Below are 20,563 nucleotides of genomic sequence, written 5' to 3' on the forward strand. Positions count from 1 at the left end.
TTGGAGAATTTCTGCCGGCATTTTTTTGTTGCGATTAATTGCCATAAAGCACTGTAGGCGCTTCCGTGAGGCTGTGATGAAGTTCATTATTTATTGGACAGTGTCTAGACAGTTACAAACATCCCTGACAGTGCACAATCGCCAAGTTGAGAGCGTGGTTTCTGCAGTCAATGTAGACTGCTGCGGGAAACTGTGCTGCGATGCATGCCTGAACGCTGCACGCTTTCCCGCTTACACTACCATCAAGGGTTTTTTACACTGCCAAATATGCCTTCGTATGTACGCCTTTTTTGCGGCATGGTCCGCACGTTTACACTGCCCGAGGTAAATTGCCTGCTTGAGCTAGCATCCCGATTTACCCTCCCGGACCCTACACACATTTGCGGTTTATTGGGTTTCACTTTGAATCTGATGTAAATACGATGGCTCCGCGGTTCCAGGGAGTTGCTTGGATAGAGGTGTTTCTACGCTGTCTCTACAGAGACAATGCAGCGATATCATCATGAGCAGTTCTAACTGGAGAGAAAGTGAAATCTGCGAGCTGCTGATCATGTGAGAGAAGGTTATGCAGTCACATTAAAAAAGACCTTGAAAGATGGTGCGATCTACGAGAGAGACACAGAGGAACTTTTCTTACGAGGCTTTTGTCGGGATAAAAAACAAGTGCTCAGCAAAATAAAGAATATGTTGGCGTTTTTCCACTTGTAAATATGATACTGAATTAATGGAATGTTGCATTTTTTATGTTTAGGCCTACACCAAAGATTCTAGACTAGAGAGTGCGCGCCAATCAATGAAACCTTATGCGGAATCAGATAAAGTCGGCTCTCTTTGCTGCGCAAAGCATGTTTCAGAAATTAGCACATTAAGATAAATGTAGTTGTCACACAAGCTATTTTTGTAATATGGAATTATTTCAGGGGGGAAAATGCTGTGAAAAAATGTACGCATGTGCGTTCAGGATTAGGACTGATATAGCATATGTCCGCCTAGGCCTAATCAATTGTGTTTTAATATCTTTAGAATTCATATTATTGCAGTCTATTCTTTTCGTAGGCTACTCTGCTGTTGGCCTTGATGGGGAGATATTTTAACCCTTTTTAACCCCATTTTCCTTCGACATTGCTGCGTCTCCCCCTCCAACAGAGCCCATTTCAGAACCGTGTCAGTGGACAGTTACAATCCTACGAACGTTCATGTTAAGAGGAGTTTCGGGAAACGCTCCAAAGAAATTAACGATGGTTCGCAAGCTCCATCGTGAGAATGATCGTACGAGCATGGATCCATCGTTATCGGGAAACGGGGCCCTGGATTTACAACTTTAAATTCTTCTTTAAAGTATCGTAGCGAAATACAGTTTCTGTTGTGTTTTATTTGGCATTTTGTGAATCCATTGATTTCTGTTGAAAGACTCATGGCGTGTTCCTGAATCCTCGGACACCAGCCTTCCGAGTTGCACGTTGCACGCCGAGTTGTTCGTCTTTGTGATTGTGTCATTGGCTGGTCGCTGTTATTGTTAGCTGCATTAGCCTCTTTAGCAAACCAGCCCGAAAACAAACAACACAACTTTACATTGTATTGCACGCACAGCAAGACCATGCAATGTATAAATTGTTGACCGGAATAAAGTAGCAATGTAATCAAGTGTGTAAGAGCATTTAAAGAGCATCAACATTAAAATGCCCAACGTGGTACAAATACAAAGAAAATAAATCTCTTCATGGGCGCAGCCATTTTATTGAGAGCGTCATCACTGCTCTCAGTCTATTCTCAGATTTCTGAAAGATGAAGACATAAAGGGGGTGTGCCTTCGTCCGAGGATTGAGGAGCACACAATCATTGCTCGTTGACCGGAAACAGAAAGGGGGGCTGGTTGTAGTCCTTTCGCCCGGTTAACAATATAATACATACATACATCCAGCAAAGAACAGTGTGCTGGCCAACACAGACTGATAGAACATCTTTAGAAGCCTGCCACACATGTCAAATAACCTGAGCCTTTAACTATGAGCCTTCTGAGGTAGAAGAGGCTGCTCTGACTCTTTCTATACAGGGCCTCTGTGTTTTCTGTCCAGTCCAGCTTATTGGTAATGCGCACTCCAAGGAACTTCTATGCGTCCACGGTCTCTATTTCAACCCCCTGGATGGTAAAGGGGGTTGGGGGCTACCTGCTCCGTCGGATGTCCACCACCACTTGGTCTTGCCGATGTTGAGCTGGAGGTGGTTCTCCTCGGACCATCTGACGAAGCCCTCCACCACACCTCTGTACTCGTCCTCCCTGTCCTCACTGATGCAGCCCACGATGGAGGAGTCATCCGAGAACTTCTGTAGGTGGCACGTTCCAGAGTTTAAGGTGAAGTCGGAGGTGTAGATGTTGAAGAGAAAGGTGAAAGTACTGTTCCACAGTAGTACTATGAGGTTTTTTATTGAAAATCATTGAAGGCATTTCTACCACAAGATGAACATACAAAGTTAAAATAAAAATAAAACATACAACACGTTTCATAATAATTAGCACATTTGTTTATTTACATGTAGTTCCATCAGAAACCATATACTGATGCAGATTGTTATTGATTTAGTAATAAACTATTGATACTGCTATACTGAAACCCCCCTTCCCAGAACACAGCTGTCCCTTTCATTCAGAACATTCTTTATGTATTTACCAACAGACAACCAGATCAACTGCCAGTTTGCTGGACATGGCTGTCAAAATAATAAAGAATAAACACTGGCCTTTGGAAGGAGAAAACTTTGTAAAAAGAGATGGAAGAGATGTATAGCGAGCCATGTTAGTCAGGGTATGGATATGATCGATTGCATTTCATATAGAAACACTACAATATACTAAAGTTGTGTTTGAACTTGATTTCTGCGTTGAACAGCAACATGTAGTTCAATCAGAAACCATATACTGATGCAGATTGTTAACGATTTAGTAATAAACTATTGATACTGCTATACTGAAACCCCCCTTCCCAGAACACAGCTGTCCCTTTCATTCAGAACATTCTTTATGTATTTACAAACCAGACAATCAACTGCCAGTTTGCTGGACATGGCTGTCAAAATAATGAAGAATAAACACTGGCCTTTGGAAGGAGAAAACTTTGTAAAAAGAGATGGAAGAGATGTATAGCTAGCCATGTTAGTCAGGGTATGGATATGATTGTTTGCATTTCATATAGAAACACTACAATATACTAAAGTTGTGTTTGAACTTGATTTCTGCTTTGAACAGCAACAAAGGTTCTGGTCACTAGTGATCTGAGCATAGTCCGCAAGAAATTGTTGACATAAGTGATGTCTGCTAATCTTTATTGGATGTGTGTTTATTAACATATATGCCAACCTTAAGTAGTCCATATTATACATGCCGTTAATGATTTTCTCTGAGCCATAATGTTAATCTGGATTAATTTCTCTGTATAGTTAAAGTCTTGTGAAAATGTAAAAAATGTTCTTAACCAACGGAGCAAATTACACAATTTGCGACACATGCTCTATGGACATGTCCGATTAAAGTGCCATGCACAGAGGACAGAGGACCATTAAAAAGTGTATAAAGTTTTGTGACGATAGCTCAATCAATGATGTCACAGGGTCAATAACAAAAAGGCACCACTTTGCCCGCAAAGGGGCGCAAAATCACATGTTAACAGCATTTACTGTGAAACCATGACTTGAATTCACTCCAAGGAGCTTTAGGAGACTTATCTCATCGGCCCAGAGTGGCATGCCCCCGCAAATTGCTAAAAAAAGGGTGGTTGCTGGGGTTGAGGCTGTGAATACCTTTCGAGACTGCTAGAAGTCCAAGACCTTACAATGTGATGTGAGGTACACATTTACATATTTGCAAACATCTGGAACTGCTCCATTATAAATTAACTGAAAGACACACCAGGAGGACTCTGGCCTTCACCTGCCCCGGTTCCATTTTACATATCTGGAGAGGTGTGCGTTACCTAGTGCGATGGATTCTGAGGGCTACGCAGGTGGCATAGACCTGTTTTAGCTCGGCATGCAGCTGTTTGACGCAGACGTATAATTAAATCTGATCATGGTTCCCAGCTGCTGTGTGTGAGAGTTCCATGGACACACAGCTGGTACATTTCATCTGAGGTAAAGTGTATGTGTTCCTTATTGCAGTCGATGCAGCAGCAAACTCAAGGGCAAGAGTTGGTAGTGATCACACCTTGCTAACAGGTAAATAATGATGGCGGCTGTTAAAGAAGCCATAATGTCATGGCTATACTCAGTTCATACCGTGTATATATATGCCCTCGAGATACAGAGTGGCACATATTGTGTCGCAAATGATCATTCTATCATATATCCTCATGTTTCCATCAACATTATACGGCCATACTCAAATCTGTAGTATCCATACGCACCTCTGTAGAGGTTGATATAGATCTCCTACCTCTTAGGGTGTGAGGGGCCCAGAAGACAAAGCTATCACTCTTCAAAGGCGTGGTTTTCTTAACGCGTATGTCACACTGTCCCGATATTGACATCAGATGGAAACACGATAAAGGAAATGTTCATATTCGGCTCTGATCGCAAAAACATCGGGCCATTCTTGAGGGCATCTTAAGCCATCGTTTGAATGCCGGTGGAGTTTCACAGCCTCTGGCAGGAACTTAGTGAGCATGCGTGAAAATTGCCGAAAGATCTTGCAAAGGTTCATTTTTGTGTTGAATTGGTGTGTCCATTTTACCCCTCGTAAGGCCACCGTGAGGGTATCTTGTCAAATCGTGTCATCTTCGTCATTACTTTGTGTGATCATCAGTGCCATCAAGCATTTTTCCCCTCATGAAGACAACACGAAGGAAACAAGAAGCTGCCCCATTGTCTTAGGATGGCAACACGACTATGTGAAGCCCTCACAATGCCGACGTGTAGCCATCGTATTAGAGTACGATGACATCAGTGGGACCACGGTGTCGGCAACGACAAATTTGAGTAGCTCAAGTGTTTCCCATGTGTCATGGTAACTTGGACATATAAAAGGCCAAGTCAAAATAAATTTGAAATAAAGTTGAAATGTACTGTATGTTCTCCTCCCAATAATCTCCGATCAGCAATTGAATTTCCCACGGACGTGAGGGCTTCGTGACCTAGTTGGAATGCATCGTACTCTCAATATGACGTTGTGTAGCCGTTGTGTAGCCATCGTGTGGCCTTCGTGTGTCCTGCGGGTATAAACTACAATAAAAATTCACATCTTCATGTTGCCTTTGTGTGTGGTTCGGGTGCCATCGTGTGACCTTCTGTGGGGCATCGTACTTGCTTCGGCTGTTCATTGGCTGTTGACGAAGTTCGGGAACATCTTCGTGCGAAATTCTAAATTCCATATTCGTATTGCCATCTGGTGTCAATTTCGGGACAGTGTGACGCCAGCATAAGAAAGAAACCAGCTGGTTATTTGGCTGCTTCTCACCTCGTGTTTCCAACCAACAAGAGTGTGAGAACCATTCATTTTGTTCATTTGGATTTAGGTTAGCAATGTGCACAATCTTCTTCTCTCGAGATCTTCTTTCATTGATTGACCATATCTGACCAGCCATATTCAGAAGATATTTGGATGACTTTGTTATGCTGTTGGAATGACTTCAACAACGGCTTTAGTCCAGTAACATCCATCTGAAATTATTTTTAAATCACTTAGTATTGCATGTAACCAATACTTTTTGTATACATTTGATCCAACATGGTAATTGTTGAGTATAATTGGTTTTAAGAGTTTGCATCATGGCAATACATATGTTCATATTAGATTTGCATTGTAATTGGAAATCGAGATATAAACCTGCTCCAAAGTAGCATCAAAAAATGGGTAGATATTTAAGGTGAATAACCACACATCCCTGTTACAGCCCAACCAGACAAATGAAGCATTGCACCCCATTGCAACAGATCATGTAACAGCTGGGGTCATAGTATGTCAAATGGTATGGGCTCAACAGTTGAACTTTGGTTAAAAGGATAATTCTGGGCCTATTCACAGATTGAATGATTCTAGCATGATCGGAAACGTTCTTTAGAATAAATGCGACATTTTTTATCTTTTCAAACATTCGCATATTTGCCTACCATTCTAGCTCAGCTACATCACAATATGAAGAAGAAAAAAACGCAGATTTTGGATATAATGGTTTCTACACACTAGAATCATGTTGGACAATCTGTGGATATAATGGTGTTTACACGCTAGGATCATGGCCTATTCAAGAGCCCCTGTGAATACGCCATGTGGTCCAAGATAGTTAACTTATCCTTTAACTTTAAGCTTATTAGTGTTTCTTGCAGTAAACGTTCAGCAAAGAACAAGCAACATTCAGTGACCCTTGGTTGACCCTTGTTGAATTTCATTTCCTGGTTTTAAGCACTTCAATCTACAATATTGTAAACTCCCCCAAGCAGCAACTAGAGGCTGCAGTGCTTTTCCTCACGTATTGTCTCTCTCTCATTGAGTACATGTCCCTGTAAATCAGAACATGCCTCTTTTTTACTCAGTACATGTCCCTGTAAATCGGAACATGCCTTTATTTTACTCAGTACATGTCCCTGTAAATCTCTTGCAGGAGCGGATGGAGAGACGTGTCCTCCGTTGTCTCGATGTCCTGCACCAACTGAGCATGCTCGGTGACCAGCTCCCGCAGGTCGGCCAACTTCTGCAGCAGCTTGGGGAAGAGGAAGGCATTATCACGGTGGTTGGCCACCAGGTGAAGCTGCAGAGCCTGCACAATGCTCTCCTGGAGTCGCTCAACCAGGGAGGTGTTCACTAACCCTGGACGATCTGACGAGACCGGGCAACGAGGAGAGGAGAGGAGTGTAGAGGAGAGAGGATAAGAAGAACAATTATGGAGGGAATGAAACCACAATGAGCAACGAAAACAAATGGATTTGTTCAGGACTCCCTCTAGATGAATATGAAAGCCCTGAATAAATTACGTTAACTAAACTAAATTTCGGAAAATTGCTATGCAGCATCTCAAAAGTTGATGAATATGCACATTTCTAAATTCCTCATACCCTCTCAAAATATGTATGGGGTTATGATTAATTAATAACGTTCTCTTTCCATCACATATTTCCAAATTCATCACAGTTCTATTTCTATCCTACAGAAAATATTTGTGCAATTGAACCGGAAAGCTCATAAAGTGTAATGAAGTAAAAATAGCAAAACATTCCTATGGAGAAGATCTAGGCTTTTTCAACCTTTCTCTAGAGAGGTCTTTAAAATATAAACGGGAAACGACCCTCTGGTGTGCGGGCTGGCGCACCGCACCTCCGCAGCAGATGATGGCGGAGACGAACAGCGCCAGGTCGCTGTCATCCAGCTGCAGAGCGTTGAAGCGCGTGGCAAACTGGAACTTGGGCTCCATCATGTCACTGAAGGGCCGCCGCAGACTTTTCAGGAACTCCCGGGTGATGAAGCCCCGGCCGCGCGCCACTAGGAGGCCGTCTTTATTCATGCAGGAGGCAAGGAGGGTGAAGAGGGCCTCGTACACACCGTACTTCAACAGGGTCACCTAGGGAACAGAACCGAGCACGGATAAGACACATTTCTACAATTCATTTCAAATTATATTTTGTCTGTGTATTTTGAGATTTATTTTTTCTAATAAAAATAAATATTGTATGTATTTTATATTAATAATGTAGTAGACCCTTGCCTTGTAGCAATAATGTACCTCTCCAGAATGACCCTATAGTTGCTCTAAAATAGAATGACCGTTATACGGTTTCATTGAAAATAACAGTTGACTCATAGGCTTCCGCCAAAGAGAGCAGTTTGTCCACATAATGACAAGGGCCCGGTTTCCCGAAACCTTCTTAAAGCTTTCTTCAGGCTACATCATTCGTAACCTCTACCTTAAGTTCTGCCTTAACATCTCGCGTGTTTCCCGAAACTTTCTTTGCTACGACTCTCTTTTGTACTTCGTTCGTTGGTAAGGTTGGTGTGGAGCACTCGTAGAACTTTCTTAGCTCTACCGTATTGATGTTTCAGCTCCTGACGCTAGTCACCGCCACTGTACAGTAACCTTTAGAAATCCCTGTTGCGCATGGAACTGCCTAATTGGCAGTGTTGTGTTTCACCAATGGTTTTAGGTCAGGTGTTTTAACAGTGAATGGAAGGAAGTGTTATGTGGTGTAGCAGGATAGACATGCAGGATAGGCCAATTTTATTAATTGTTCATTCCAAGTTCGCATCCGTAGCCAATTGATGTCAAATGAAACGGCATATTTTAATTAAGGATGTTGTCTCGGCTGTTCTTTATTTTTGGCCATGGGTACAGCAGGCAAGGTCAGCTCAACTCGCTTCCAACAATTTCAAAAACTTGCAACTTCAAAAGATTATTGTGAGCAATCGATTTCAGCACGTTCTTTCTGGACAGCGCCGTTTATGAACAACGTAAGGAGTGTTTCCTAATAAGACTCCTAAGAAACCGTTCGGGAACCACGCCTATAGAGGTAAACAACTTTGATAAGACTAAACGTAGGAGTCTTCATAGCGCGTTAAGAGTGGACGTTATCGGGAAACCGGGCCCAGCTCCTTACCAACAAAAATAGAACACTTATTAATATCAACAACCAAAGGAATAGTGGAGACAAAGTTCATATCACATTTTTATAAGATATTGCAGGAAGTTAAAAGAAAATAACTTTGATGTTAAAGAAAAATGGGAACTAGAAATGAACATAATAATCCCAGATGAGTGGGAGACTTCATGAAGTGAAGGACACAGGATAATAATAATACTAATAATAACAATAATAATAGTTCATTTTATTTTTTTCCGCCTTTCAAGTCCCTCAAGTCACCTAACAGAGTAAAAAATAAAAATAAAAATAAAAAGGATAACCATTAGTCCAAACTGGAAAGAAGGAATTTAAATTTAGGGATTTAAAATTTAGGGGGATAAAAGGCATAAAATACATTAGAAATAAGAACAAGGAATTCCTTCCTTTTAAACTTTAAATGTGATACTTTAGAACTCCATTTATCATATCAAAATGGAGCAACACCTCAGATCATTGCTGGAGGGTGTGTGGTTTGGTGAGAGGCCACACACATATATTTTGGGATTGTCCAATGATATAAGAATACTAGCAATTTGTACAAAAACATATAAAAAATGTCTCTGTATAGATTTACCTCTTTAACCATCACACTTGCCAACTGCCAACTGATCTTGAAGAGAACAGCCAAACATATTTGCTCAGAGTCCTTCTTTTAATAGCGAATAAGGCAATAACAGCCTCCTGGCCACAACCCCCAACAATTACACAATGGAGGGTAAGAATCCAAGAGGTTTACAACATGGAATGTACAACAACATTATTTCAACTGACAGCAGATGTATTCCTAAATAAATGGTCATCCATTGCCCTACATTTTCAATTTATATGAAGTATATGCAGAATTCATTTGTTTCCTATTTTTTATTATTTCATTTTCTTGTGTGGGTTTGCGCATGCACATTTGTGTGCACGTTTATATTGTTTAGTTTAATTTGCTTTGCTTTTCTATTATATATTCCTTTTATTATTAGTACTATTATTATTATTTTATATATTTTAAGGCAATGGTCATCTGAAATGTGAAAATTACTATTCATGCTATAATTATTACCAATTGTAGCATGTATTTATGTCATATCCCTGAGATAAAGATCTATCACATCCTTAATTACATCCAATCACACCCTTAATAACATCAATCACATCCTTAATTACATCACATCCTTAACATCAGTCACAACCGTTCAAATGAGGCTATTGATTTTCTGTTTACGAAAGGTGTCTGACTTGTTGATTATTTATGAAAATAGACATTTGGAAATGAAAGCTAAATTTGGAATAGTTTATTTAGCTTATTATATAATACTGTTCATGCTGACTGCTTTTCTTTTTGCTACGTGTCTATTCTGCGTGCTTTGCGCACCATCAAGGGAAAGGCGGTGGTTGAAAAAAATCTTATTAAGTCAACTGCTTATAATGGTTATTCATTTCCCAGTATCATTTCCTTAATTTAGAAGACAGTTTTGTTAATTTTTGAATTTTTGAAATTATTGGAAGCGAGTCGAGCTGACCTCGCCTGCTGTACCGTATATGTAGGCCTACTGTACTATTGGGGAAACACAACACTGCCAATATGGCAGTTCCATGCGCAACGGCGATTTCTAAAGGTTACTGTACAGTGGCGTCGACTAGCGTCAGGAGCTGAAACATCACTACGGTAGAGCTAAGAAGGTTCTACGAGCGCTTCAGACCAACCGTACCAATGAACGACGTACGAAAGAGATTCGTAGCTAAGAACGTTTCGGGAAATACGTGAGATGTTAAGGTAGAACTTAAAGTAGAGGTTACGAATGATGTAGCGTTAAGAAGGCTTTAAGAGGTTTCGGGAAACCGGGGCCAGAGCTTTTCCCATTCTTGATGACTTTGTAAATAGTGTCTAATTTGTAAGTACCTATGAAGTCTTGGTTGGATATATCATATTTCTCTTTGAGCTGTTCAAATGATTTTAGGACTGCTCCGTCAAACTGCTGGTCCAAAACCACGAAACCCCTTTCCTTCCATTTCCTTCCTTCCTTGTCCAGCCTAGCTGGGGAGAACTCAGTTGTTTGCTATCCTTATAGCTCTGGAATTGGTCATTGGAAGTTGAAGTTTTTTTTCATCATAATTGACCATATTTTGAAGGTGTTTTTACTAGGGCTGGACAAGTTAATGTGTTAATTATGTCACTGATTCAATCAAATAAAAAAGAAGGGGTATAAATATAAAAAACAATGCATGAAGTGAAAGTCAAACAATATTTTCCATAAAAATCTGCCTATCAAAGTTGTGTCCTCAGTTTCTGCCAACTCCATCAGATTTTCTTATAAGCCACAATAAATCAGGAAATAGCATGATCAGCTATATCCCTGAGGACCCCTTTTCATCTCCCTGTCTGTGGTGAATGCAACACTACCACAAATAAAAACCATGTCAATACCATATTTCTGTTAAGATACTTTTTTAAAACCATAGAGGATTGAATTTAAGCATTTTAGTGTGGTTATTGGGACACTTAGCAACTGAGGAAAAACTAGCTAACTGCAGTGTACAATACATGTTTTGGCAGGAAAATACATGCCCTTAAGTCAACTCCGTCAGACGTCAACTCCGTCAGGTTTTATGTCTGACGGAGTTGACCTATAAGCTGACGGAGTTGACAAATCCACCAAAAACCTCTTAATGTGCTAATATATCATTTGTGAATATAGTAAAGGGTTAAAATGTTATTTAAGGATTACATTTACACATAAATGTACATATATAGCATACATTACATTATTTAACCATACACATCTGACTTGTAGAGAAGGGGCAGGCAGTGGTCTGCTTATTATTGTATAACGTGTAACTTTCCCAGCACATATACATATATATGTATATCTCTACATATATATGTAGAGACAGAGATAGAGAGATGAGAAGCCAGTGTGTAGATTTTCATAACATCTGGTTATGAAAACTACATCCCGCACCTTGAGGATTTTACATCCATCCATCCATCAATCAATCATGTCAAGTAAATAGAAATCTGATTCTATAGTCTTATTTAAGTAAAATTTTCATTATTTCAATTTGTATTGTAGGAAAGCATGGCTAGACAGAAATTGTCAGTTGAGGAGCAAAGGAGAAGAAATAGAGAGTACTAACGAAAGAGAAGGGAAAAAATTAAACAGTGACCAAGAGAGCAAACATGCTATGCAAGAGAAGGAAAGACAAAGGTGGAAGAAGAGAGTTACAGGCAAAAAAGTAATACAAATAGACGAGATGGGAGACAGGGCAAAGAGGAATTTGAGAAAGTATTGGAGAGAGGCACAGAAAAGGTCCAGACAGAAAAGATCCAATGAAGATGCAGTGCTGGAGGCTCCCACCCCTCCAGATAGTCCGCAAGATCAGAATATTCAAGAATACAATGCCAGACACAGCAGACAGTCTCTCAGACAGGAAGGGGAGAGAAGTAAAACGAGAAAAAGGCATTCAAGAGCAATAAAAACTTTGAAAGAGAAGCTTAAAAAGGTAACAAAGCAACGAAACAAACTGACAAAAAGAATATCTTGAGGAAGAAAGGCTACAATTAAAACACCACTTGAATCCCCAGGCACAGAAACAAAGAAGATGCTATCAGGAAGCAAAATTAGGAATCCAAAAATCAAGAAAGCCCTTCTATTCCACAACATCCTAAGAAGAGAGCTGAAGAAAAACAAACAAACTCCTGGGCCAAGGCGTCAGGAACCAGCACTAAGTGTGTCATCAGGCAAGATTCTAAAAAAGTATCGTCTCCTTCACCAAATCCACCAGTTTGGGATAACCTACATGTTAATGAGAGGAAAGAAACAGACAAAGAAAAAGCCAACATTCCTAAAGGGTATAACAGAGACTGTTAAGGATTTCTTCCTGAACTCTGCACATGTGACCACTGATAAGACTGACACCATCACTAGGAATAAGATGAAGCAGCAGAGAATGATCCTGACAAACTCCATGATCAACCTCCACACTGACTTCCTCATAAGGAACCCCACTTTGAAGCTGAGCTGTTCTTCTTTCTGTACTCTGAAGCCATTCTATATTACAGCACCAAAAGCATTTGATCGAAAGACATGTCTGTGTCAAAAGCATGAAAATGCATACTTAATGCTCAAGGTCCTTAGAATATCTGGTGTTGTGAAGTCAAACAAACTGGATGACAGTTTTCAATTAGTTTGTTGCTCTCCAGCAAGTGAGGCCTGCCTTCTTCGCACCTGCTCACGATGTCTAAACAAAGGTACAGTTACAACCCAAGAGCAAGACAAAATCCATGTTCAGTGTAAAAAAAAATTCAAAAAATTCTTCCTTCAGTTTATGTTGTTTTTGTAATAAGGGACAATCTGATCTACATCCTCTTGTGTCTTATTTATTTAAGGAATTTGTTTTTACAATATTGAAATTAAAAAAAAAGTTTGAAAATGCAAATATTTAGAAATCTGGGTTTTCAGAATAGTGTGAAATCACAACTTAAGTTTATATATTGTATTTCATCACATATCAGAGTAACTAAACACTATTACAACATACTTCAGAATTTTAGATTCTTGTTGGATTCGAAGAATTACAATTTTATACTTTTTAGTGTGTCTGATGGAGTTGACACAAATCCAGTTCTGAAGGGATACATGTTTATTTGTTAAAAGTGTGTTTTTATTCAGAACCTGTTCCTTCACATGGTTAAATAGCTAAGACCTTTCTCTGCAGAAACATATAACTAATTAATATAGTGTGCGTTTAAAAAAAATGTTTTTGAAAACGTGTTTTGTCCCGACTCAAGAATCAGCGATGTGTTAACGCAATCTTATTTTAACGCGATTAACACAAATTGACACACATTCTTGTTTTTCCACTTTGAATTTGAAAGGTTTTGCTCACAGAATGTCAACATTCATATCAGAACTATTTTTTGATTTAGTTCCACTTACTTTACATTCAATTACACTTGCAGTAAGTCACTGCCTGATTACAATTGCAGTAAGTGACAGCCTGTTTACAATTCCCAAATCTGTGGCGCTACTTATTTATCTAATTTAACTACACTTGTAGTAACTGTTGGTTTACAATTTGTGGCATCCCGCCCGCGGGACCTCGGACTGGGCGGGTCCGAGGATCCGTAGTAGACGGGGTATACCATCGCCACCCTCCAGCCGGCGACAGAGAGCACCACGTCTCTCCCCCCAATCAGCGTGATAGGGGACACCTGGCCGGAGGGAGGGAAAGGACCAGGAGCCATCTTAAAAGGAGCACTAGACCGGGAGAAGGAAACGGAGTGAAAAAAAAATCCATGTTCAGTGGAAGCAGTGGGAGAGAGTTCAAGAAGACACAGTCAATGGAATCCACATCAACACTAAACTCGTCCAACACAGTGGCAGTCTTTCAGAGCTCATCGAACTCTATGAGCAAATACTCAGAAATGAAACCACAACACATGTGTGTTTAGTGCAAAACCAGTCAAAAGCATAGAGAAACACAATTGAGACTTGTGAAGAAAGTACAGCAATTGTTCACGTTGACTTTTCAGAATCCTGGAGATGCAAGTATCAATCTGAAGTACAGGCCTGCCATTTTGGACAAAATCTGCCACAGATAACGCTACATACCGGAATGTATTACATTAAGGGTGGAAAGGCAGGGTTTTGCACACTTTCAGAGTCAAAGAGACAGGATGCTGCAGCAATCTGGACACACATGGATCCAGTCCTAAAAGATATCAAAACGAGATATCCGCAGGTTACCACCGTGCACTTTTGGTCTGATGGTCCAAGTAAACAATATAAGAACAAGAAGAATTTTTTCCTTCTGTCTTGTATCCCCCCTACACTGGGGTTTGAAAGAACAACATGGAACTTCTTCCCCACTTCCCATGGTAAGGGCGCACCAGACGGCATTGGCGGAACAGTGAAAAGAACAGCTGAAAACCTGGTCCTGACAGGAAATGATGTGACAGATGGACACAGATTTTTTGAAAAGGTCTCAAACAGTCTGAAGAGCGTTCAACTGTAACACGTTGCAGAAGAAGACATGCAAAGGTACGATACACTTCTCATGCATCCTCTCAAACAGGTTCCCTCAACAAGACAAATACATCAGGTCATCCCACATGATAACAGGATCCACCACAGACAACTATCCTGCTTTTGCAGCAAGATGTTGGTTTGCCAGTGCTTCTGCCCAGCTACCTTCTATTTCCATGGCTACCCAGAGAAACAGCAGAGTGATACAAGGAGGGCAGCGAAGAAAAGACCTTTGGCCATGTTGTTGGAGGACATGGAAAAAGAGATGGGAGGGGAGATGGAAGAGGATCTGGAAATGGAAGATGTGATGGAGGAGGAGTTGGATGAGGAGTTTCTGAAAGGTCCCGAGGGTACTGTGACAGTTACGACTGTTAGCAGCCTTAATAATGGAGACTGGCTAGCAGTAGTATATGATGGCCACTGGTGGCTAGCCAAAACCATTGCTGTGGATACTGAGCAGCACGATGTGAAAGTGGAGTTTCTGCATCCCCATGGTCCAACAGCAAAGTACCAGCCTAAGCTTCTCACGAAGGATGACAGGAGAGATTAAGAACACGAGAGATCTACAGCATAGCCCGATGTGATGGACTTCATAGAGCGTGAGCATGTCCGACGCCTGTTGCTCAAGGCACAAGTGCAGGTTAGACAAAAATGAAATCTTAAGTAAGCTAATTGAACCTGATTGTAAGCTACAGATTTTGTGCTGCAGTATTGTTGTTAAGGAATGTCAATTTAAGATCACACCCAGTATGAAGTAGGCAGTGCAGGGCAATAACACATCCAACACACCCAACTACACACACATGCACATACACGTGCACACACACACACACACACACACGCCACTTTAAAAAAGAAAATCAGCATGAAGACCAAGTAAATGACTACTTCTACAAAGTAGAAAAGGAAGAGAAGAGGTGGATGAGGAGAGCAGGAAGTGCTGTAGGGGAGGTAGATAAAAACAGAGGGGGAGGAGGGCCCCTGGTTTCCCTTATTGTTTTTTGATATTTGGAAACGGTGTATGTGCAATATGTTTATTATAATTTGCTTTACAGTAAGTTCAATACTCTAATAACAAGGAGTAGTTTTAGTAGTAGTGTTTAAAAAGCACATTTGTTTAATAATCAGCAATGCACACACATTTTTTGTCAACACCGTCAGTTTTTCGTCAACACCATCAGATCTTCGTCAACAGATGTATGTTTTTGTTAATTTTTTGGTGAAAAAAAAATTCTTCCTTCAGTTTATGTTGTTTTTGTAATAAGGGACAATCTGATCTACATCCTCTTGTGTCTTATTTATTTAAGGAATTTGTTTTTACAATATTGAAATTAAAAAAAAAGTTTGAAAATGCAAATATTTAGAAATCTGGGTTTTCAGAATAGTGTGAAATCACAACTTAAGTTTATATATTGTATTTTATTACATATCAGAGTAACTAAACACTATTACAACATACTTCAGAATTTTAGATTCTTGTTGGATTCGAAGAATTACAATTTTATACTTTTTAGTGTGTCTGATGGAGTTGACACAAATCCAGTTCTGAAGGGATACATGTTTATTTGTTAAAAGTGTGTTTTTATTCAGAACCTGTTCCTTCACATGGTTAAATAGCTAAGACCTTTCTCTGCAGAAACATATAACTCAAATTAATATAGTGTGCGTTTAAAAAAAATGTTTTTGAAAACGTGTTTTGTCCCGACTCAAGAATCAGCGATGTGTTAACGCAATCTTATTTTAACGCGATTAACACAAATTGACACACATTCTTGTTTTTCCACTTTGAATTTGAAAGGTTTTGCTCACAGAATGTCAACATTCATATCAGAACTATTTTTTGATTTAGTTCCACTTACTTTACATTCAATTACACTTGCAGTAAGTCACTGCCTGATTACAATTGCAGTAAGTGACAGCCTGTTTACAATTCCCAAATCTGTGGCGCTACTTATTTATCTAATTTAACTACACTTGTAGTAACTGTTGGTTTACAATTTGTGGCATCCCGCCCGCGGGACCTCGGACTGGGCGGGTCCGAGGATCCGTAGTAGACGGGGTATACCATCGCCACCCTCCAGCCGGCGACAGAGAGCACCACGTCTCTCCCCCCAATCAGCGTGATAGGGGACACCTGGCCGGAGGGAGGGAAAGGACCAGGAGCCATCTTAAAAGGAGCACTAGACCGGGAGAAGGAAACGGAGTGACACGGAGGGATTATGCACCACGCCAGCGGACTAGAGGCTCACGGAGACCCTAGAACGAGGATACAGACTTTATTGACTCTTGTTAAATATACGCCGACTGCGGCTTAACCCTTGCTTACCGTGTGATTCCTACCGGGAACCTGACATTCGGGGAGACGGGCTTCCACAAATTGTACTAATTAACTGCCTGTTTACAATTCCCAAATCTGTGGTGTTCCGTAAGTTTCATATTCAATCCACACTGAGTAAGTCAATAAAACTCTCAATATCACTTGGTCTACTTTTTGCTTCTTAAGTACATTTGGTATGAATGATAATGTGTCATTCCATTTGATAATCTCATTTAACTTCAATTGGAGTGGATTTAAAATATAATTTTAAAAGTGTGATTAATCGCGAGTTTACTCACCAAAACTAAGCGATTAATCGCAAGTAAAACTTTTAATCGTTGCCCAGCCCTAGTTTTTACTCAATACATTAGCAATCTCCATCCCCATATGTCTTGATTTAAGAATGGGATTGAATCCAATGGCAAATTTGGGCATTCACTCTGCTCCATTCCAACCAGTCAGTGTCTTGGGATATTTAAGCAACCATTGATCTGAGTTGGGCTGCCCAATAATAGTTTGTCAGGCTGGGCAAGTCCATTTCTCCACTTTCTTTTGGGCAGAGTAGTCTTTTAAATTTAAGTCTGGGTCGCTTGCTTTACCAAATAAATTTGGAAAGCCATTTATCCAATATAGTAAAGGTGGAAACAGCAACATAGATAGGTAGTGATAGAAGAGAAAGAGCAACCTTGGAAAAATGTTAATTTGTATAGTTTATTTTCTTCATTATCAGAGAGAGTGGCAGGATTTCCCATCTTGTAAGTTCAGCTTTTATGTGGCCTATCAATTTCCCATAGTTGGCTTAAACAATTTTGATAGGTCTGTCGTAATAATAATCCAAGCATCTAAATCCTGGAGACCAGTTGAAATCAAGCCTTCTTGACAATTTAATTGGCCAGTGTCCAAATAAAATCATTGCCTCTGATTTTGATTGGTTGATTTGATAACCAGAGAGTTCTCCATATTTCTTTAAGGTGTCTATAAGTGCAGGGATAGAAAGGACTAGGAAACTTGTAAAGGTCAAGATATCATCTGTATAAAGAGATGTCTTGTGATCCTTACTTCTAATTTCTTTTATTCCCTAATTTTGTTTTACAGAAGCAGCGATGGGTTAAGCATTTATAGCAAAGAGCAGGGGGCTAAGACAATCCCCTTGTCTCAGCCTCCTCTGTAGGTCAAATAATTCATAACAACATCTGTTTACTCTTACACGTGATTTTGGATTCTTGTAGATTACTCTGACCCAATTTACACATTTCGAGGGAAATCCCATTAAAGATTGCGTTTTGTACAAAAAGTTGACCAATTTACTGTGTCAAAAGCTTTCTGTGTATCATATCGTATAAACATAGATGTTTATACGATATGATACACAGAAAGCGTTTGAGCACAAGTAATGATTTTAAGGGTTCTTCTTATGTTGTTAGCGTTAGCAAATTGAGCAAACATATTGCCCTAGGAATAAAAGAGTTCTTTGTCCTATTGGACTTAGAAAAAGGGACTCTTAGTCTCCGGCCTGAGGGAAGGGCCTCAAACGAACAATGAAGGGGATGATTTTTACAGTCCAATATAGACATTGCTTTCTGAGTAGTGCTGCACGATTTGGTGAAAAAGTCATATTGCGATTATTGTGGATATATTTCGGTTTGCAATTGCGATACAATAAACAAATGGTGTCATGAGTCTACTTGCTTGGTAATCAAGGAAAATGCACACAGATTTCTGATCATTTTAAAATGTTTATTTCTCAACTCAAATATACAAACTTAAACTAGCATAAAAAATACAAAAACTAAAAAATGTGTACAGTACTGTTTTCAAAATAACCATATTTTACAAAATTAAATAAATAATAAAAAAATATCGTTGTCAAAATAAAGGCATTTCTGCAGTGCAAACTTGTTAGGTTTTCTCAATAGTACAACTAAATAAAATAAATAGAATACCTAAGAAGATATATATAGATTTTTTATTAAATCGCAGCCTTTTGAGGTTATACAATCGCAAAGGCTGATATCGCGATTGCGATTCGATTAATCGTGCCGCACTATTTCTGAGTAACCTGCTTCTCATAAATGTTGAGCAAGGATACTTGTGGACAGCCAATCAACTTCCCAGCCACCTTCACAATATGGCAGAGGTTATTTTTGTCCCAAAGGCATCATTGTTGTCACTTCTTGCAAATAGAATCAGTATTAAAGCTAGGGTGGGTAATTTTTTTACTGTAATATTTGGCAAAACTGTCATAACAGCCAGTCAGCTATATGTAGGTGAAGTGCTCTAAGAATATCTGCACATTACTTTGCTCTCTCCTGCCTGTCTGCCGCCCCCAAAAATTGCCACCGCTCATGTACACTTTGACCAATCAGAGCGAGGCTCTGATTCTCCGTTGTTATTGGGTGTGGGACTGTCCGTTGGCCTTGGTAACGACGTTGGTGCGTCCCTGCGTGAGCGTTCACGAGCCTAGCAGTCTGACAGTTTTGCACTACTACGGCGGACAACAAATGATTAGCAATGTCTTTATCAACGGCCCCTAAATTTCCCATTCCCCGGATACCAACAACTAACACCGCTAAGACAGCAAAAAAAAGAGGAAAGACACTTGTTGAAAGGACATCTACTAAAAGGGAGGCGGAGAGAGCTCGAAATAAAACCAGAGTAAACATTGGCGTGGCTTATGATCGATGGAGAGTTACGTGACCTGAGAAACTTAAAATTGGATGCTGAGATGGCTACATTTCTTATAGACAGGTAAGGAATAGTGTTATCTCTCCATGGTATATTGTGAAGAATATGTAGTGTCGGCTGGTATGTTTTTTTACTAGGCAAAGCCACGATAACCGTTACATTACGGTTCTGTAATGTAACCGTTTCAATACGGTTCCGTAGGATGCCTTGCATCGGCCCATGGTTCTTTTGCGGTCCGTTTTATATGTTAGTTATGGTCACACTAACCTGTCGGAATAACACAGAGATTGTGCTCACACGTAGCCTAGCCCTCAACTCAACTGTGGACAATGTCCGAGTCACGTTTGTGTAAAAGCTACTTTGACACAACTGCCAAGATAAGCACAGCGAGGGAAGTGTAGCATATGATATTCCATGTTCCATATGAAATGTACAATTACTTATTACACATTTATAACGGCAATTGGCTCCCCTGATTTTTTTTGTTAAAGTATGACATGAAATAAACATACCTGCTCATTTGTGATTCGTTGAATCACACGGCCCGTGTTTCCACACGGGCCATGTCCTCTTGCCCTACCCTGTCAAGACCTCCCCGACCGCGACCTCGTCCCCTTCCTCTGCCCCTGCCTCTGCCCCTAGGCTGCCTACCTCTAGCAGCAGGCCGTCCGCTGACCCTATATATCCCACGTCCTGTGCTGCTAGGACCTGGGACATAATCGTCCCCAGACTCATCTGGGCTCTCTTCTTGTACACTCTTATAATGCAAAAAATAAGCGTTATTGTAGTATAATTCATCACTTCAAAACGTCAGTATATAATATTACTAGCTCTGGCAGCTTATGCTAACGAATTACAGTTGCAATTAGTTTACTATCTTGCTTGGCTGATACAGCTACTTTTCTTAGGCCTACCAGCGCAATTACAATGATTTAAGATAACATAC

General features: G+C 40.1%; 1 protein-coding gene across 1 annotated transcript; it reads right to left on the reverse strand.

Annotated features, from left to right (window-relative positions):
* Nucleotides 1-2,502: 2,502 nt before the first annotated feature.
* LOC307074217 (peroxisome proliferator-activated receptor alpha-like) lies at nt 2,503-9,184 on the reverse strand (the record flags this gene model as incomplete). The annotated part of the gene is made up of 3 exons (XM_079734238.1): nt 2,503-6,805; nt 7,301-7,544; nt 9,173-9,184. The coding sequence occupies 3 exons, from the start codon at nt 9,182-9,184 to the stop codon at nt 6,561-6,563; spliced, it is 501 nt and encodes a 166-aa protein (XP_079590364.1). The 3' UTR covers nt 2,503-6,560.
* Between the last annotated feature and the right edge of the window lie 11,379 nt (nt 9,185-20,563).

This window comes from Pollachius pollachius (genome assembly GCF_949987615.1).
Source record: "Pollachius pollachius genome assembly, chromosome: 4".
In the NCBI taxonomy this organism is placed as follows: Eukaryota; Metazoa; Chordata; class Actinopteri; order Gadiformes; family Gadidae; genus Pollachius; species Pollachius pollachius.